This window comes from Talaromyces proteolyticus (genome assembly GCF_021365285.1).
Source record: "Talaromyces proteolyticus strain PMI_201 chromosome Unknown BGW36scaffold_5, whole genome shotgun sequence".
NCBI lineage: Eukaryota > Fungi > Ascomycota > Eurotiomycetes > Eurotiales > Trichocomaceae > Talaromyces > Talaromyces proteolyticus.
Genome location: NW_025764281.1, coordinates 2,689,632 through 2,708,619, shown reverse-complemented (window position 1 = coordinate 2,708,619; position 18,988 = coordinate 2,689,632). Strand labels below are relative to the sequence as shown.

At 48.1% G+C, this 18,988-nt stretch overlaps 9 protein-coding genes across 9 annotated transcripts; 6 read left to right on the top strand and 3 right to left on the bottom strand.

Annotated features, from left to right (window-relative positions):
• Positions 1-1,267: 1,267 nt before the first annotated feature.
• BGW36DRAFT_265746 (cytochrome b5-like heme/steroid binding domain-containing protein) lies at positions 1,268-1,553 on the top strand (the record flags this gene model as incomplete). The annotated part of the gene is made up of 2 exons (XM_046210124.1): positions 1,268-1,388; positions 1,447-1,553. Coding segments are annotated over 2 exons (228 nt in total), but the record flags the coding sequence as incomplete, so codon positions are not given.
• An 836-nt stretch (positions 1,554-2,389) lies between these two features.
• Positions 2,390-3,534, top strand: BGW36DRAFT_396812 (putative mitochondrial dicarboxylate carrier; the record flags this gene model as incomplete). The annotated part of the gene is made up of 4 exons (XM_046218218.1): positions 2,390-2,546; positions 2,617-2,621; positions 2,690-2,788; positions 2,854-3,534. 4 exons carry the CDS (start codon positions 2,390-2,392, stop codon positions 3,532-3,534), a joined length of 942 nt encoding a protein of 313 aa, XP_046073737.1.
• Positions 3,535-4,048: 514 nt separating this feature from the next.
• BGW36DRAFT_426940 (cytochrome c oxidase polypeptide vib) lies at positions 4,049-4,692 on the bottom strand (the record flags this gene model as incomplete). The annotated part of the gene is made up of 5 exons (XM_046220337.1): positions 4,049-4,083; positions 4,134-4,197; positions 4,250-4,331; positions 4,400-4,430; positions 4,626-4,692. 5 exons carry the CDS (start codon positions 4,690-4,692, stop codon positions 4,049-4,051), a joined length of 279 nt encoding a protein of 92 aa, XP_046073736.1.
• A 354-nt stretch (positions 4,693-5,046) lies between these two features.
• On the top strand, positions 5,047-5,615 carry BGW36DRAFT_426939 (uncharacterized protein; the record flags this gene model as incomplete). Its single annotated transcript, XM_046220336.1, has 5 exons — positions 5,047-5,103; positions 5,165-5,180; positions 5,253-5,315; positions 5,429-5,441; positions 5,516-5,615. The coding sequence occupies 5 exons, from the start codon at positions 5,047-5,049 to the stop codon at positions 5,613-5,615; spliced, it is 249 nt and encodes an 82-aa protein (XP_046073735.1).
• Positions 5,616-5,854: 239 nt separating this feature from the next.
• Positions 5,855-6,378, bottom strand: BGW36DRAFT_396809 (putative peptidyl prolyl cis-trans isomerase cyclophilin; the record flags this gene model as incomplete). The annotated part of the gene is made up of 2 exons (XM_046218217.1): positions 5,855-5,995; positions 6,058-6,378. The coding sequence occupies 2 exons, from the start codon at positions 6,376-6,378 to the stop codon at positions 5,855-5,857; spliced, it is 462 nt and encodes a 153-aa protein (XP_046073734.1).
• A 138-nt stretch (positions 6,379-6,516) lies between these two features.
• Positions 6,517-11,115, top strand: BGW36DRAFT_377618 (uncharacterized protein). Its single transcript, XM_046216014.1, has 8 exons — positions 6,517-7,089; positions 7,154-7,270; positions 7,320-7,425; positions 7,480-7,713; positions 7,761-7,847; positions 7,896-10,530; positions 10,581-10,879; positions 10,941-11,115. Exons 1-8 carry the CDS (start codon positions 6,878-6,880, stop codon positions 10,983-10,985), a joined length of 3,735 nt encoding a protein of 1,244 aa, XP_046073733.1. The 5' UTR covers positions 6,517-6,877; the 3' UTR covers positions 10,986-11,115.
• BGW36DRAFT_377617 (peroxisomal membrane anchor protein conserved region-domain-containing protein) lies at positions 11,116-12,598 on the bottom strand. The gene has a single exon (XM_046216013.1). It carries the CDS (start codon positions 12,479-12,481, stop codon positions 11,213-11,215), a length of 1,269 nt encoding a protein of 422 aa, XP_046073732.1. The 5' UTR covers positions 12,482-12,598; the 3' UTR covers positions 11,116-11,212.
• Positions 12,599-12,895: 297 nt separating this feature from the next.
• Positions 12,896-13,586, top strand: BGW36DRAFT_358769 (uncharacterized protein; the record flags this gene model as incomplete). Its single annotated transcript, XM_046214003.1, has 2 exons — positions 12,896-13,021; positions 13,164-13,586. The coding sequence occupies 2 exons, from the start codon at positions 12,896-12,898 to the stop codon at positions 13,584-13,586; spliced, it is 549 nt and encodes a 182-aa protein (XP_046073731.1).
• A 730-nt stretch (positions 13,587-14,316) lies between these two features.
• BGW36DRAFT_358768 (PAPA-1-like conserved region-domain-containing protein) lies at positions 14,317-15,628 on the top strand (the record flags this gene model as incomplete). The annotated part of the gene is made up of 3 exons (XM_046214002.1): positions 14,317-15,157; positions 15,218-15,324; positions 15,380-15,628. The coding sequence occupies 3 exons, from the start codon at positions 14,317-14,319 to the stop codon at positions 15,626-15,628; spliced, it is 1,197 nt and encodes a 398-aa protein (XP_046073730.1).
• Between the last annotated feature and the right edge of the window lie 3,360 nt (positions 15,629-18,988).

Sequence of the window (18,988 nt, the reverse complement as noted above, 5' to 3'; positions counted from 1 at the left end):
CCGAGCCATTTCGGACCGTGGAGCTATATGACTCGATTCAAACACTTGTACCACCATACAAAAGCGAGGAATTGCTTATTTACTCACAATATTATTTGGCTTCGGCATATATTGAGGACACGTCTATATTAACGGTTCCATATGGAACATTCGAACGAGCTTAATACGGATTATGTCAGTGTACACCTAGTCAATCATTTATTTTGCAATATGTAGGCTCTGGGTTGATGGATATCGAGTCAGTTTAGGGTTAGCTAACCTCGGACCGCTAATATAGTCCCCTGGTGGCCTCCTAAATGTTTGGTTAGTCTACCCACCTTGCGTTTTCGTATTTTGATAGTACTATAGCGGCTTAGAAATTTGGACTAAGCTATAGGAAGAATCAGTTTCACCACCGGTAGCGCACGGTGGGCGAATCTTAAGTGGTGTAGTAGCGGCGACATCGGTAAGTTGCTCTATTTGCTCAACGCTGCCGAGGCAAAGATTGAAATTGGTCGTTGTGATGATCCTAGAAGTGTTAATAAAATTGTTCTCAAAATGTTTTCATAGTTCTTAAGCGAGACATATAGCATTACCCCATTAGCATTAATAGGTGGAACAAGAAGGAAGGCAAACAATTACCAAGCCATAAAGGTGTTTAATATCAAATGCCCGGTTCCAATGAGATCAGAAGACTTTTGATTTACATACGTTTTATTCACTACCTATAGCTGTAGAGATCATGAAGGCTCCTTGAACTAATCTAATAACTAGAATTTAGTCTCATTCATCCACTACAGCTCTTCCCTATGGCATGTTGGATCATTTCTTACTGAGAAAGGCCCAGCCTATAGACCCGAAGACTTAATCAATAGGGAAATAAAGTAAATTCTACGCACCTACATGTCGGGATTTCTACCCCAGTCTGGAAAGCACTATTACCAAGTAGTATGTTTATACTTTCCTCGGATCGCATTTTTGTCTACCCCGCAATCCAATGTTCTGTTAAAGCAATAATGCCGACTGTATTACTGTTGGTAAAAACAAGCCGTTCATCCCCCTTGTTTCTTCGTCTGTGAATTCCTATGTTTTTTGCCCTTCTTTCTTCCACCATTTGTCGTACATGGTTCAAGTCACGAAGAACATAATCGAGCTATGTTTGATAATATACCAAGTTTCGAATTGTTATTCGCTACTACTAGTCATTAGTATTCCATCAAGCATGGATGACGCGACACCTATACCTACAGATGAGACATTACAGAGTCCATCCACTGAGAGCGAACTGAAGACATACACAGCTGCTGAGGTCGCCAAGCATAATGGCCCAGACAACTTCTGGATGATCATCAATGATAACGTGTATGATGTGACAAGCTTCCTAGCGGAGCATCCAGGCGGTGGAAAAAGTGAGTATATTCTTTAGTTCTCAGGTGGTTACCCCATGCTAAGCAACGATCTTCAAAGTTCTCAAAGGTGTAGCGGGTAAAGATGCGTCAAAAAAGTTCCGAAAATATCACCGTCCAACGACGTTACAGAAATATGATGAAAGGCTACGTATTGGAAGCTTAAAAACCAAAGACAAGGAAACCAAATCGAAAAAATTCCCTTTTACACTAAAGTTTGGTAAATAAGAAAATTGTTCCCTGGGCGGACATTCTGGTCACTTCGATAGCAGGGGAATCGCATAAAAGATGAAGGTATTGTAATATCTTCGTCAAAGTGGTCAACATTTCTTAACAGGGATCGGAGATCACTAAGGATGTCCTGCTAACAAGAGGGGAATCCTGCAAGATCGATACCAACAAGTGGGATCAATTGATATTATCGCAATCATAATAAAGATTGTTGAATACCAAATAATAGTATGCTATTAAATTTGAAAATATCGATTGATAACACAGGAGATTAAATGTGTGGTGGTAATTGAGTGTCAATATATACTAGTCTGTTATATCACCTGATATATTACTTCAGAGCATTGATAAATATCATAGCACTGCTCTGTTTTATTTCGTATCTCCACTATACCATATCATAGTCGCTGCTCTAATGTGGTTATGTGTTCACCTTGTGCGCGCTGAGCAGATCTACTTTTCTGGCAGACTCCTGTACTTATTTGTTACGTATAGCGAGCATATGTAGCGTGTTCCTACCTTGACCCATTGACTATGATAATCGATTCTTGTGACAGTCTTTGAAGAACTGGGTCGGCCATATATCTGGCGAGCGAGAAACCGACTCGGTGGGGGAAGCCGGCTCGGGCTAACTGGAACTTGCCGACACCTCAAGCCCGTCGTCCTACTTCCAAGCTTCTTATGACCGCAATACTACTTCCTGTTGTTCCTCCCCCATAACTACCAAGTAGCAGTCTGGCATTCGGAATGTGTACTGTGTCCTGCGGCATACAATGGCAGTTGGCACCAGTGTCCACGCGGAGGTAACGCCTCTTGCACCTCAACAACAGCGCAAACCCAAGCCTGCCGTCAAAAAAATCCACTACCCGTTCTGGTTCGGCGGCTCAGCCTCATGCTTTGCCGCCGCGGTCACGCATCCATTGGATCTCGGTGCGTTCGATCTGGCTTCTGAAAAAGGGTTGAACATGAAAATTTGCTGACTTTTCGTTTCTCATCATAGTCAAGGTAGGAATATCGTTCGCAAAACCGTCGCCGTTGCGCAATCACTATCTAACAAGTCATCTCCGATCAAGGTCCGCTTACAAACGCGTGCTCCCGGATCTCCAAAGTCCATGCTGGGCACGTTCGTGCATGTTTTTAAGAATGGTGGTATCCTGGGACTATACAGTGGCGTATGCTTGGGCTAGATTGGCAGCTTTCCTTCCTTAATATCATTATCTGATCATGTCCTTTGCAGCTTTCCGCAGCCATTCTGCGACAGATGACCTACTCAACAACTCGGTTCGGTGTCTACGAGGAGTTGAAGTCCCGCTTTACCAGTCCTGATGCGCCTCCGGGTTTGCTCAGTTTATTATGGATGGGCTGCTTCTCTGGGTTTCTCGGTGGCATCGCTGGTAACCCCGCTGACGTCCTCAACGTGCGCATGCAGTCCGATGCAGCTTTGCCTCCTGAGCAACGACGAAATTATAAAAATGCCGTTCATGGCTTGATTCGCATGACTCGCGATGAGGGTGTCACGAGCTTGTTTCGTGGTGTTTGGCCGAATTCTACACGAGCGGTGCTCATGACCGCTTCTCAGCTTGTCACGTACGACATATTCAAACAGATGTGCACTGACCGCTTGGGTATGCCTGATAGTCTGTCGGCGCATTTTACAGCTTCAATTGCAGCTGGCTTCGTGGCTACCACCGTTTGTAGTCCCGTCGATGTCATCAAGACCCGTGTTATGAGCGCGTCTCCTGCCGAGAGCAAAAGCGGTATCATGCATTTGCTCAAGGAAATATACCGCAAAGAGGGCGTGTCCTGGATGTTCCGAGGCTGGTTGCCGTCGTTCATGCGCCTTGGTCCTCATACCATTGCAACATTTCTATTTTTGGAAGAACATAAGAAGATATATCGCAAGATTAAAGGGTTATAGATTTTCGTACATTTTGATACCATAGCATGTCTAACGATTGGATTCCGAGGACAATAACATTGAATGTAGATAGATACTATATAGACGTTGGCTTTTGGCTTGATTGATTTCTTCTTTATTTCTTCTTTCCTTTGAGTGAAATGATTAGAACTGATTGGAAGGGGTTTCATGTCCTTATCACTGATGTTCGATTTCTCATATCCTACATATTTGATATTCTGCATGTTTGGTGAATTGTGAGGGGTAGGAGTTTAGATACTATATAGAACATGCCATTGTATGAGCCATTTACAAGCTGCATACTTCTTAGTTTAATGTTGTCGATAAACTGAACGTCAGATACGTAGTTCCAATTCAAGACATCATTCTATTCTTTAGACTCAAGCCTGCTTTATGTACAACTTTCCCGCTTTCATGATGGACCCTGGCACGGGACGTGAAGCTCTGCCAATCTATTCGGTAGAATACAGAAGGGTCACACTGATAGCTAAACGCCGGAGAAGATCTTCATTGTTTAGTGCTCCAGGTGAGCAGGGAAGTTGCCGGCCTCTGTTTAGGATAAGTAGTCGCTCGGCCAATTAGAAGACATGTTTACTAACCACGCTGGTCGTCCCATCGATCAGTCCAGGACTTGGGGCAAAGAGAGCGGTAGGCAAGGAAGAACTGGTGGGTTGTTAGCTTGGCTGAAGGGGTTGTGCATTCGACATGATTGTACCTGGCGGCATGGACGGAAATCCTCGCCCTTCGCGAGAATGCACTTGTGGTAGTCGACGTAGTTTTGCCAGCAGTGCTTGGTCCTAGAAGCTCTTAGCAATGGTTCTCTCGTCCACAGTACATGGTGATGGGTGACGGGAATGCTGCATACTGATTCTGGTGAGGAAAGCGGGCGTCGTAGCCTATATGATAACCTCGGTCAGCGGATGCAGTGACGGCAAGATACGGTCGGATGCAAGCATTGGTGATCAATTGGGCTCGGCATCATGCAGAATCTCCAGAATAACGCACCAGCTGTGAAGTAGTTAGCAATTGGCGTCGTTTCCAAGGCCGGTGACGCGGCAGCTTGCACCATGCCACACCTGGGAGCAACTAACCTGTCACGAACTTGAAGGGCTTGGTCTCGACAGGCTCATCAGGGTCAGCCTCAGGGATGGCGCTCATTTTGAAATGGATTGCGGATGGGTTGTCAAGCGGGCAAGGGCAATTGGGCTGGGTAAGAGGGGTGGTGGTCCTGCTTGGAGGAGTCGTGGTCGTGGTTGAGTAGAAGGCGAACGGGACGTTGCGAGATTTGGCTGCTGCGCCGGGAACGGCCTAGCGAGCCTAGCCACGCGTGGCGCGAGTGTCAGGCCATACCCGAGCCACTGACTAGTCCAGCACTACGACCATGCCACCCGAGCCCGACAATCCAACCCTGCGAAAGCTTCACGTCACTATCACCCATTGCCTTGACCCTGCTCCCACCACGCTGCTGCTGTCCTCCAACTGCTGTCTACCAGCCATTGGCACCGTGTCACGATGTTTCCTACTCGACCTCTCGCCATGCGCGCCACACGCCCGATGATGGCGGTGCCGGTACGTGCTCGGCTGTTCCCAGCATGTTCGTAATGTGATGTACGCTGACCGGTAGCCACAGAAAGAGAACATGAGCGGTACATGCCCCCTTGATTGTTCTTTCTACTGACCACGCAAGCCGATGAAGCTCGTCGACTGACTGCTGCCAGCCCACACCATCTCACAACGGATCCGTCAGCTCAAGAAGATCCCTCCCGAGTTGATTCCCCTCGGTATGTTGAAGACTTGGCCAATTGAGAATTTGTTTTATTTATCCACTTGTTTATCTATTTGTTTATCCCTTTAATTCTTTTCCTTTGATAAAGCCAACTAACAGTGTCTACAGGTGTCGTCCTTGGGTAAGTTCTCATCAGCTACATACATGGATACGATCCTTCGCTCTCAATAACCGAGCTAATTGTATTGTCATCAGCGTTGCCGTCGGCGCTGCCATCTACTCCAGTGGCCGCAAGCTCTTCACCGACAAGACCCTTCGCCTGAGCCGCAACAAACCCGAGGACCGGGGCCACTAAGTGGCTTATCCTTGGAATCAAATTTTGGTGCGTGGTAGAAGGAGAGAGTGTCGGATGGAGGTGTAGGCGAGCCCTGCGCAAACCCGATAGCTTCACAGATTGTTTGTCGTTTTCTGTATATACGCAGGGTTCCCAGATTTTCGAAAACGGCTTGCAGAAAGCAATGTAGCAATATTAAGATATCGCTGTGCACCTAGAATTTCATTTGTCCTTCTCTTCTTAGTTTTCTAGTATCATTGCTATTCTGGCTTCGGCCCTGCGACGTCAAGCCCTTCAAGGCCTTGCATGGGGTCTTCGGGCCTCCCATTGGCTGTCAACTGAGCTTCTTCTGCTCCTTTCCGGTCTTCCTCGCTCACTGCGTATTTGGCCAAGTAGCCCTCCTGTGTAAAGGTGGAAGTTAGATTGCGCCAGCTTCAGCCTGCATTGTATGCTGATGACTCACCTGTTCCCAGATAGCAGTCTTGCTTCCAAGACCCTCATTGGCATCTCGCTGTGGCTTGGCGGCCGCAACTTTTATGATACGTCCGTACAGTTCGCTTTGGTCCATGTTGTCGATTGCTTCCTTTGCATCCTGCGGCAATTCAAACTCGACATATCCGAAGCCTCTGTGATTGTCTGCCGAAGACGGCAGATCAGGCTTTGGAAGCGAGACGTCGACGACCTCACCGAACGGCAGGAAAGCCTCCGTAAGTGTTTGCGCCGTGACGGCCTGGTCAAGACCGCCGACATAGACGGTGCTTTTCAAACGAGCAGTTTCGCTCATGATTGTGGTGTGTACGTGTGGTCTGTGTGTCGTGGCCGCAAGATCAGAAGCCTGGCTGTGGTGTCTCGCAGCTCGCTTGGCCGGACTCTTCGCATCGCATTGTTAGTATTGCAGACGCTGCTGCTTTGTAGTAGCGTACTAACTTCTCGCCCGCAGTCCACTGATATCACGTGCGTCCTTGCTGCCTCAGGCCGCGAAAGGCACCCGCTAATCCCAGTGTGGCCCGAGCAAATAAGCCTAAGGCCCTGAGGCCACTTGGAGACATGTCGGCGGAGTGTGGTGGCCACCTTCACGCCCTCGTCCCATACATCCACCATCCTCTCTTGCTCCCTCTTCTCTGCAGCGTCGGTGCTCCCCGTCCAGGCAACTTGCAATTCCGTCCCTTTCCTCTCCCGCACACTCCTCTCTTGCCTCCTGCAACTTGCGTTCATGAACCCATTGTTTACTTCCGGAGCCCCTCACGAAATAGTCTAGATACGCACGCCCACCGCTCATCGCCATGGTGCGCGTTAGGGAGATTCCTCGAACGGCCACGTTCGCCTGGTCTCCCGGCGCCCAGGCTCCCTTGTTAGCTACTGGAACCCGAGCAGGTGCTGTCGATTTTGATTTCTCCAATGAGATTAACCTGGAGCTCTGGGATTTGGGCTTGAATACAAGTGTCGACATTGGCAGAGAGCCGCAGCCTCTAGTTAAGGTTCCTACGGACTCTGGGTTAGTCCCCATTCTTTCTTCTTCACATATCTCACACTTTGCTGACTCTTTGATCTCGTGATAGATTTAATGATCTCGCCTGGGCTCCGTATGACGACAACAATAGGGGAATCATTGCTGGCGCGCTCGATGATGGCTCGCTCAAACTCTGGGATGCCGACAAACTTCTTAGTGGGACAGGGTTAGTCGTGCCGAGGAAAGCAAAGCTATTCGCTGCTAATGTTTCGTAGCAACTCTTTGACAGCGTCATCTCAGAAGCACTCCGGTGCCATCAAGTCTCTGCAATTCAATCCGAAGCACTCGAATCTTCTCGCCACTGGCGGAGCTAAAGGAGAGGTTTGTTACTTCATCTCGCCTTCTCTCTTCTACTCAATTCTAACCGATGCGTAGCTGTTTATCACGGATTTGAATAATGTCGAGAACCCATTCCGCTTGGGAAACACAGCCGCGCGCGCTGACGACATCGAATGTCTGGACTGGAACAAGAAAGTTGCTCACATTCTGGTTACGGGGTCTAGCGCGGGATTTGTTACCGTTTGGGATGTTAAGACGAAGAAGGAAAGCTTGACATTGAATAATCTAGGTCGGAAACCCGTCAGTGCTGTGGCTTGGGACCCAGAAAAGGCAAGTCGCAAATCGCTCGTCTCCTTACTATTAGCTAACATGAACAGCCAACTAAACTCGTCACTTCCATACCACTAGAGTCTGATCCTGTAATATTAGTTTGGGACCTTCGAAACTCGCATGCTCCTGAACGTGTAAGTGCCACTTAATCTGGCAATGCAACCGCTCTGACTTTTCTATAGGTTCTCAAGGGACATGAATCGGGTGTCCTGTCATTGTCATGGTGTGCTCAAGACCCTGACCTCCTTTTGTCATCAGGCAAGGATAACCGAACTATTTGCTGGAACCCTCAAACCGGTGAGAATTATGGAGAATTCCCTATTGTTACAAACTGGACCTTTCAGACACGATGGAACCCTCACAACCCCAACTTCTTCGCTACCGCATCCTTCGATGGCCGGATCTCTATACAAACTATCCAGAATACCAGTAAAGAAGCTGTCCAGAATGTGGCCACACAGAACCAGACACTGGATGGGGAGGACTTTTTTGCAAAAGCGCAGACCCAACCGCAAGCATCGACATTTTCGCTGTCCAAGACTCCCAAGTGGCTTGAACGACCAGTATCAGCATCATTTGGCTTTGGCGGCAGAGTTGTATCAGTGGCCCTAGCTGACAGCACTAAGCGTTCCTCCAAGGTTAGGATCACACCTTTCCAGATAGACTCCGCAGTTGGCAGTGCTACTGAGCAATTCGAAAGCGACCTTAAGGAAGGAAATTTCAAAAATATCTGTGAATCTCGTATTGAGAGCGCCTCAAGTGAGCAAGAGAAAGCTGACTGGAAAGTCATTGAGACGCTTCTTTCGGAGAATCCGCGAAAGGGCCTTGCTGCCTACCTTGGGTTTCATGATACTGCAGATGAGGCTGCGGATGGGCTGGCGAAATTAGATCTCAAGGAAGAAACGAATGGTGAGGCTGACAAGCCAGCTGCTGATTCGAAAAAGAAGCACAAGCGTCTACAGTCAATATTCGACGGACCTGACGCACCAGATAACTTCTTGAGTGATCTTGCTGCGTCTAAAGGTGCACGGACTAACAATCCCTTCAACATTTTCAGTGGAAGCGAATCTGAGTCAGACAAGAAGATCACGAGATCCCTTCTTTTAGGTCAATTTGAGCATGCCCTGGATGTTGCTCTTCAGGAGGACAGGTTGTCAGATGCCTTCATGATCGCTGTTTGCGGTGGAGACAAATGCATTGAAAAGGTACAAGAGGTATACTTTTCGAAACAGAATGGAGGACCAAATTATGTCCGTCTCCTTGCATCGATTGTTGGAAAGAATCTATGGGACGTCGTCCACAACGCTGATTTATCGAACTGGAAGGAAGTAATGGCAACATTGTGCACCTTCGCCGACGAGAAGGAATTCCCTGATCTCTGTGAAGCTCTTGGTGATCGGCTAGAAGAGCAATTTCAGAGTACCTCTGATAGGGCTGTTCGTAAGAATGTCTCTTTCTGTTACCTAGCAGGATCTAAGTTGGAGAAGGTGGTTGGTATCTGGCTTGACGAGTTCAAGGCGAATGAGAAACATGGCATTGACCAAGCCGAGGAAGGCTCTACTTTCTCTGTTCACGTTCGTGCTCTGCAAGGATTTATTGAGAAGGTCACTATTTTTCGTCAGGTGACAAACTACCAAGATACCGACTGCCAGAAAGATGCAGATTGGAAGCTTGGTGTACTCTATGATAAGTACGTCGAGTATGCGGATGTTGCTGCGACACATGGCCGTCTGGACGTCGCGGACCGTTACCTTGGCCTCGTTCCCGAGAAGCATGGTGAAGCTGAGATTGCCAGAAACCGAATCAGCTTAGCCACCAGGAAAGCTCCTACTGTGAAGAAGTCCGCTCAAGTTCCTCAAACCAGAACCACCTCGCTACCCCAGCCAATCCCTTTCCAGCCACCTCAGCCCACTTACGGCCCGACACCACCTGTTAGTAATCCATATGCTCCGGCAACGAATACGTCCTCACCTGTTGCGCCTCCTCAGCCTGCTAATCCTTATGCTTCATTTGGATCCAACCCATACCAGCCTGTTGGAGGCTACCAGCCTGCTCAGCCAGCGAAACCACCTGTTGCACCCCCTCCGCAACAATTCGGTGTTCCTCCTCCAGGTCCTGGAGGAGTACCACCTCCACCTAGAGGATTCAATCAGTCTCCTTCCGGGCCTCAAGTGTCTACATATACAAACAGAACCGATCTCCCTGCGTGGAATGACTTGCCCGAAGGATTTGGAACTGCGAAACCTGCATCTAGGCGAGGTACTCCTGCAGCAGTGGCTTCTCCATTCCCTGGTCAACCTCCTCTGGCGCCACCAACTTCTCCTCCTGTTGGACCTCCTGTTGCTAGTCAAAAAGCCCCCCCTCCACCTCCACCAAAGGCTGGTAGTGTTCCACCACCCCCTGTCATTTCTCCCCCAGTCGGACCTCCGAGACCTCCTTCAGTGTCTTCTAACGCGGCAGCACCCGTAAATGCATATGCACCTCCGGTGACTCAGTCACCGCCCACTGTGCCGGGTATGGCCATGCCCCCACCAATTCCACGAGGCCCTTCTCCCTACAACGCGCCTCCTTCAGGGCCACCACCAACGAATCGATATGCCCCTAGCCCTGCCGCCCAGGCAGCTGCACCTCAAACTCGCCCCCCCCCTACAGGACCATATGCACAGCAACCAGCGGCGGCTCCCAGCCCGTATGCTCCAGTTGCTGGTGTTGCTCCACCACCAGCGGGAGCTCCTGGAGGACCGCCTCCTGCAACCGGTTCTCGACCAGGAACAGCGCAGTCGCAGAAGAAAGCCGCTCCACCGCCACCAAAATACCGTGCGTTTGATCATGGCAATATATGAATACATTACTGACTAAACAAATAGCGCCTGGTGACCGATCCCATATCCCGGCAGATGCAGTCCCAATTTATGAGTTACTCTCAAATGATATGCAACGGGTGAAATCACGCGCCCCTTCATCATTCAAAGCCCAGGTTGATGACGCCGAACGACGACTCAATATATTATTTGACCACCTCAACAATGAAGACTTGTTGAAACCGAACACAGTGGCGGACATGAATGAATTGTCCAAGGCGATACAGGCGAAGGACTACGAGACAGCCAAGAATATCCATTTGGAAATTCTGACGAACCGAACAGATGAGTGCGGGAACTGGATGGTACGTACTTCGAGTCGAGCTCTATAGGGTGGTTGGAAATAAAATACTAATATGCATATAGGTTGGAGTTAAACGATTGATCAGCATGAGCAGAGCAACTCCGTGAGTGGTTGATAATAGACGATAAACCAATGTAAATGCTATACCCATGGGGTTAGTAAAAGCTTTCTTGTTACTTGTAGCCGTGGTTGTTATTTCTTTTTATGTTTGTTTTATGATATACACTTATTGGAAGAGATTGACCTGGTCACACATTTGATCGCTGTAGCGTAGTTATACAAAATAATATCTTATAGCTAAAATAAACCAAAGTAGGAGGAATCCAACAACAGCCTATCTAGTAATGCCAGCTCTTCCTGCCGGGAAATTTCGAGCACTCAGTAGGGCGCCTTTGACGCCTCTGATTTCAGCCTTGAAAGTTGCAATAGCGTCTTCCTCTTTGCGCCCTGTACTCCCACTTCTATTCCGATTTGCATCGCCACCGGAAGAGCCGTATATGTTATACATGGAGTTACCCCCGAGGTAGCTGCTTGACGACGAATATGTCAATCCATCCAGATAAGATTGTAAATCCGATATTTTATCCCGGGCAGAGTCGTCGACTTCACGTGAGGAGGTATGGTCGGAAAGAAATTCTTTGAGATGGGAGGTGAGGACGGAGAGGCTTTGCGTATGGGTATCAATGACTTTGGTGTTGGATTCTTCTGAGGAACTCGGGTCATTTTTTGTTGCAGCCTCGTCAGTCATTAAGTCTGCGGATGTTTGTGTGGCAACATCTCTGTGGAAAAGTTCTGTCGGGTCTGATGTTATTGATTCGGTGTCGTCGCCGTCGTCGACATCGTCATTGTCTCCAGACTTTGACTTGGAGGTCGTGTACGGAGGAACCTGCGAAACATTCTGCTCCAGCTTTTCATTCAAAGTAGCGAGATTGCTCAGGGCGGACTCGGCCAGCTCATGGCGGTATTCAGTCAATGTCTTCAACATGGGCTTTACGAGGAACTCGCTTGAACCATAGATCGTTGCGCCCAGACCGGCTGCGGCGTATAGCGTGTAGAGAAGGCCATGGAGGGAAAGAAGCGGAGGCTTGTTGTTTTGGGCGGAGGAATTTACAAGGAATTCGGGGTAGGTTATGATGGGAGGTATATCTCGTTGAGTGGAAGATGACGCGGTCGCAGCGGCAGTGGCGTTGGATATGGTTGAGGTTTGCGTCTGAGAGATTGTGCTACTCTCTGCCGGCGGCGCAGTCGTGCGGCCTTGATGTCGATTATTGTCTTCTTTTGCCGAAGCTACTGAAGAAGCCTCCTCGTTTCGGGTGACACCAAGCAGCGCCTCGATCTCGTGGCCGCTAAGGCCCTTTGATTCTAAGAATTCAATCTTGCGCGTGGTCGACGCATTGCGGATAGAGGGATCAGAGAGGAAAGTCTTTGCTTGCTCTAGGAGACTGGACTTGGCCTCGGAAGAGCTGTCTTCTGAGAAATTTGTCGGTGTCTCGCTGCCGGGGGTGTCAACGTCCGCTGAGGAGTCGTCGGAGCTTGTGGTGTCGCTCAGCGACGAGGCTTTGCGCTGCCATTCGGGGATTGCTGCTTTCGAGTCGCCAGTCATGCTTGATGCTTGCTTTCAGTGCCAGCCACAGCTCATGGGAGGAAAGATCAGGGCCAGTTATATATTTGTGATTGTTACTCGGAGTTGTTGAGGAAGACTGAATGTTGTAGATCTGAGTATTTTAATTGTAGTTGTAGTGACATGCCTCGGCCCGGCCGCAACCTTACAATACGCTATGATTACACACCCAGGCAGCCGACGACATCACGTGATGCAAGGTATTTTACCGTTTTTACGGAAGTGGGCCCGGCCGAGAGAGTCACGAGACGCGGGGAATGCGGCGCCGGGGGTGTATCGGTACCTCTGCCGTAATAGTGAGCTGGCAGGCGGTCGGAGTCACTCTACATGGCTGTCAGGCCTCATCATTATTAGTATGAAGGCTGCACTACAACCACGACTGCTGCTGCCACGACAATGCGCTCCTTCCTCCTCTCTTCTCTTATCCTCTCTCTCTCTCTCTCTCTTCCTCCCTCTCTCCTTTCCTCTTCAATCCCATCCCATCCCATCTCATCTGATCGCCAATTCGACTCGGCTGCTGCCGTAGGCCGGTTGTTTGCTGCTGGCCACGGTCCAAAATGCAGCAGCACCGCGGACTATGACGGCCCTGCAGCATCAGAGGAGATAATTGTTTCTGCCGCATCGTTAACGTACACGGCCACCGCAATATTTACACCAGCGACAGCCACACTACTGCTGCTGCGACTTCGTCTACGACTACTACTACAACTGCTGCAATAATTCTGTCTTTCGTGCCGCCTCACCGCCTTCTGAACCGAGCATGGCGCCTGTGCGGCGTCTTGTTCGCGGCCGGCGCCACCGTGGGCAGGACGACAGCAGCGACCAAAGTGCCAATAATAGCCCTCGCAATAATCCTACCGTCCCTCATATTGACGCCAATAATAATAATACCACAAACCCGACTGCCGCTGCTATTATTGCAAAGGGGCCCAAGACCCAGCAGCCTGCACCACCACCGCTGTCGCCACCCTTGTACCACCACAACCAGCACAGCGAGTCTTCGGAGGAAAGCCAGGACAGCGACCACTGGCAGCCCGACACCCCCAATCATCACAGTCGCCGCCAGTCGCGACCCAGCGCCAGGTAAGCTCGCTCTCTGCGTTTGTCGCCGTTGTCGCGAGTGTTCCGACCAGTCTCTGTTTCTTCCCTTGGCTTATTTGTTTTTTCTGCCCATGGGGATGCCCTTGTCGGATTGGCATCTGCGCCCTCGCAAGTCAATAATTCTCATTTATCACCGTCCTGCTAGCCATTCTTTCTGATTCGGTCTCCTCTGCTGCTGTGGTACCTGCTAGTAAAAATATTGGACGGTCGCGAGACCATGCTCCATGTCCCCGTGTCCATGATTCCTCGACCGGTAGCAGCTCAAGCAGAAGGGAATCACAGGGGCGGAAAAAAAATAAATAGCTGTCATTCTCTGCCAGCGCTGGGATGATCTTGATGCATGCCTCTATTTTAGCCCTCTGCCACTAGCTTGTCCTGCCTCAACCACCCCGTTGGCCGTTTGTCACTGGCGTTTTTTTCCAGAATCATCGTGGCCAATCCCCTCCACCGTGCTTCTTTGATATTGCGATTTTTCCTTTTTGTTGACAAAACCCGCCCACCCCGCACAAACGCGGCCAGTTGCTGGGCCTGGGGATCGCTCAACTTGATCGATTCCATTACCCTCAACTGTCGCCAACCACCAAATACCCCACCCGCGCCCCCGTATGACAGCCTTCGTGGGTCAATGCCCTGCCCCAGCTATTTTATCGTGCATCTGCTGTTGACCTGTGTCGTGTAATTTCTTTTCATGCACAATCGATACGGCTTCATCAAATATGCCTTCGTCTCGGACACTTCGTTCGCGCGCTACGCCTATGATGTTGATTCAACCTTCTGGCCAACCAGCTGCTAACCCATCCACCAGGTCTGGTCGACTCACACGCGGAGCAACTGCTGGTGTTCCCGCTTCTTCGGTGACGGTTTCGCGCTCACCGCCGAGCTTGGCCGAAGGATCCAAAAAATCGATTCATTTGACGGTCAAGATGTCTTCTAGTAAACTTCGCCAGGTAACCAACAGTAGAAGTAGTCGTGGCACTGCGTCTAATCGCCACAACATCTTCACCGATAATCCGGTTGTTCTTGGAAAGCGTAGTAGCAGAAACACCAGAAATCTCAAAGAAGATAGCGAGGATGACGATGAAATAGATGAAGAGGAGGACGAGGAAATCGAAGACTCTGAAGATGCCACCGGCGAAGATGACGAAGAACTTGACGCAGACGGCGATCTAGATATGGAAGATGTCACGCCGCAGCCTCCGGTGTCGAAGAGGAGCACCCGGCCAGCTGCAGCTGCGGCCAAGGCTAAAAACAAGGCTGTCAAATCAGTGGAAGAGAAAGAAATGGAGCTTTCTCGTAACGACGAGGAAGATGACGAAGACTTATCAGAACCGGACAGCGATGCTGAGGGCGAAGTCGATGACACCATGCTGCAAGACGAAGAGATGGGTGATGGCGTCGAGGAGGAAGAGGAAGGGGAAGAAGTCGACGACGAAGACGACGACGACGATGAAGAAGACGATTTAGGCAGTGATGATGACAGTAGCACCCCGGATTTGACTAAACTGACGAAACGCCAGCGAGGTTCATTAGGCAAAGACTTTCTACAGCTTCCCATGGGTGAGTCCATTTATTTGTCCTAGTTCACACAAGTTAACGGCTGCTAAAATATATTTGTAGAACCACAAGTCAAAAAACATCTTACCGCAGAGGAACATGCGATGAGACGTGCTGAGATGGCTCGACGGAGGAAGAATCTGAGCGAGAAGCGCAATGAGGAAGAAAAGGTACCTTTGATCATCTTACGATAGATACACCGAATCAATCTGACCACAAGTAAAGATGGACACCATCAATCGTTTGCTTAAAAAACAAGCCCCTAAACGACGCGGCCGTATTCCGGCGACCGAGACTGTCGGAGAAGCTACACCAGACCTCCCAATCGACTCCGAGAAGCCAGACCCTACCATGATACGTTGGGTTAGTGGCCGTGATGGCTGCAAGGCCTACGTTCCTGATGAGATACTAGGTACTCCATCTGGCCGTCCGTTTGGTGGCTTCTCAGGGGGGAAGCTTATTGAGGAGGTTTAGGATTGGTATTATTCCCAGCATGTGTGTGACTCTGTTTATGGCGCTGGATATGGAATGGGATTGGTGCGCTAATAGATATCGATATATTATTACAGTGGCGTAGTTGTACCTTAGTCAATGAATCGACCGCGCATGTAAAGAGAACTACAGTCATTTGTATTTCGAATGCTTTGATATTATGCACACCTGCATACCTAAACGTTGAGCTACATCGCAATAGATAGACAGCTCCCGAGTTCTCGAAATAATCGAATTTCCTAGCTTGATACTGTTCAACGCTCACCCTTTTACTAAATTCATGCTCAACATGGTTTTACTAATTCATTCTGCGTGGTAAAGTTTAACAAGTCAAGCCATGCCCTGTATCCACGCGCGTTTCCGAGAGACCTCTGAGAGGCCTTATGAATTGACAATTGGTACCTTAGTCGATCATCCAATCGATTTGCTACAACAACTGCTGTACCACATGTTCAACCATTCAGGATTGTGCTTGCCTTACAATGACTGATGACGGGTTGCCCTTCGATGCTAGTCCAAACTCGAATAGCGGTTCTCAGCAAGCAAGTGAAATGTGAACACCTTTACTTTATTTCTTGTCTTCATCACAGACTCTATGCCTTATACGTGAAAGATTCCGAGGACATTGACAGCTTCCATAGATTGTTGCTTATTGAGGAAACTAATTAATTAATTGTTCTCAAAAATAAGCATGACCAGTTATGTAGGGATCACACCAAGGCCGCGGTAGTCAGCATGGAACGCGGGAGGCGAAACCGAATCCTGCTTGATAATAGCCGTTCTAAGGCAGAAGGAGAACGGCTTCCTTTACAGATGTAGTTCATCATCGTCGTATCTATGTTGTGTTTCGTATCCGGATAATGTGTTTCGATTGTTTTCTGCAGCCTAAAACCGTAAGCTATACTTGCTTGTAACGCCACTCACTCTCTTACCCAAGATGAAGCATCATAAGCATGTGTAATTGATTGGAAATACACCAAGCTACCATTTTGCGGTATTGTCGTTTTGCCGGTCTCCCACAAACCCAACACCTGGGTGTAGTGCTAATCTGACTACCCGGGCTGTGTGAAAAACAATCAAAGGACCTTCTGGTTTCTGGCTGAAGCATCTCACTCTGCATGTTTCATTTGTGCACATACAATGGCAACATCAACCTATTGACTTGTAACTGATTATTATTGAGCGGGCACTCCTTTGCTGCGAAAACTTCCGCGACCCCTACGGCCTCCCCTGGCCACATGCATATTCTCAATCGGACATGTCCTTAGTTGTCGCCTAACTGCCATCCATGAAGTGTTGCAGTGTCTGGAGACAGCGAAGAGTACCAGTCAGTGATGAGACAGGGATATTCCCTGTAATGTACGAGTGGGTTCGAGTACAAGGTTGCAATTGAGGCACAAGTTCTGCATAGTAATGCAGTATCGCCACCAGAAACTATCATTCGCAATCATTAAGCATACTATTTTATCTCTCTATTACCTAGAAACACACGCACGCCTACTTTTTGGTGGTTTTGGACGGCCCATCACCGCTTTGTGCTTCATCTAAATCCAGGGTTTCGACATGACTGACTCGTGCTGAGCCAGAACTAGTGCATAATACATAATTGCTAATGCATATGAATAGCATTTGGTAACCATCATATGGTGTTGAATTTCCAACTCTCGGGACTTGGGTTCAGCAAGAGCCGCAAGCTAGTTAGATACTACATACGTACCTTACACACTTATTCCTCTGATCGACTGGTTTGCACTGGCGCACCTCCCAATAATACATGTGGTATCCAAGAACATTATACTATTTGGCAGTGCTATCCTTGTGGACAGCCAGGCTTTTTTTTGAACTAGACGTAGGAATAATGATTTCAGGTTCGGCTTCCAGTAGCTCCCCCCAGGGTGACTGGGCCACTCGTTGTTCGTTTATTCTATAGTAACATTTCTAATGGAACCATGCTGGTTATCATAGTGGGATCTGTATTAAATAGTTAGGGTTTATTATAGTTGTATCCGCAAAAGAAAGATTTGTTAATCTTATTCTACTACCTGGCAATTTTAAACCCAATGTCTGGCATTATTATATGTCCGATATACCTTTTGTGTCACCTCCGCTAGTGTCAAGCTCCATGAACCTTCGTCATTTCACACTATCCAGTCTGCGTTTGTGGTTTCCCTTATGCAAAATTGCACAAGATAATTGCCACCAGAACTTAGTCTATTCTATAACTTAGTCTATTCTATGATGTTCGCCTTGTTTAAGTTCAAATGACTTTCCTTGCTTTAATTACATTATAGGGATATAAACCCTTTCACGCTTTCAAGTTCATTGTCTCCGGTTTACATCCAGCGCCTAAGGTGCAACTCTCTAGAGAATATATCTTGCAGTTTCGAAACAGCCCCTAAATCATCAAACTAAATATGCCAAAATGAGTCCAATACAGCAACAAAATAACCACGCAGTCTTCAAGGACCAAATGCAACCAACTAGATATAGCTCTCAGTATATTAAAGTTGACAATCTTCAGCGTATCCAAACTATTTATTTTACTATAAAGCAAACCAGTAAATTAAGTTCATATGTAACATACATGTATATACTGACAGTTGATCTCACCTAGATTACATGCTTATCTAGCTGCCCAGCCTGAGCCATACTCTGGTCAGACCAATCCCGTGTCACCGATAAAATTGAAACGGCCTGAAAAAACATTCCTCACCGCCGCGTTGACTAACCAAAACATTTTAGCACATAGCGAAACTAGCGAGATTACTTGGGAGGATTCAATCACAGCAGATGCGGAGCGACTGGAACGTGAGGGCGAACCTTTACAAACTCGCTACATTTCCAACTAGTAGACCGACGACTGTCGATCGCTACATACATAAAAACATTGAAGAAGATATACAACAATACGGAATGTTGCCTATGGAACGATATCTTTATTTCAAATACCCTATCAAGTGCCCTACAATTAAAGAAGTCGAAGAACCAAATGATCAAAAGACTCATTCTACATGGTAGGGAGCCTTGATATGCTGTTCTTTATATACAAGGAGGACACAGATGATTTAAACACAGCTTTTTTGTTGTCAATTCCACACCTTTGATGATTCATTGTTTATCTTTATTGTTTTTGAAGTCTAATTAACTTGAGTAAGTTGGAACTCAATGTAATCTTTAACTCATAGCGTCAGACACTTGGTATTTGAGAACACGAAGGCAATCCCAACGATAAATCTTTACAGGCCTCCTTCTTTCTTTGGGCCAAAAAAAAAACCAAAAGAGAGACAATTAGGGTGGGGCGTAGTTGGTGTTCGAATTTATCTCTAGGCTAAAAAGCTACGT

What these genes read in the sequence shown, in the direction of transcription:
- BGW36DRAFT_377618 (XM_046216014.1), top strand. Translation starts at nt 6,878, where the DNA reads ATGGTGCGCGTTAGGGAGATTCCTCGAACGGCCACGTTCGCCTGGTCT. An exon ending in CTGGCGGAGCTAAAGGAGAG is followed by an intron (nt 7,426 to 7,479) that starts GTTTGTTACTTC and finishes ACCGATGCGTAG; the next exon opens with CTGTTTATCACGGATTTGAA. An exon ending in TCCACCGCCACCAAAATACC is followed by an intron (nt 10,531 to 10,580) that starts GTGCGTTTGATC and finishes CTAAACAAATAG; the next exon opens with CGCCTGGTGACCGATCCCAT.
- BGW36DRAFT_377617 (XM_046216013.1), bottom strand. Translation starts at nt 12,481, where the DNA reads ATGACTGGCGACTCGAAAGCAGCAATCCCCGAATGGCAGCGCAAAGCC.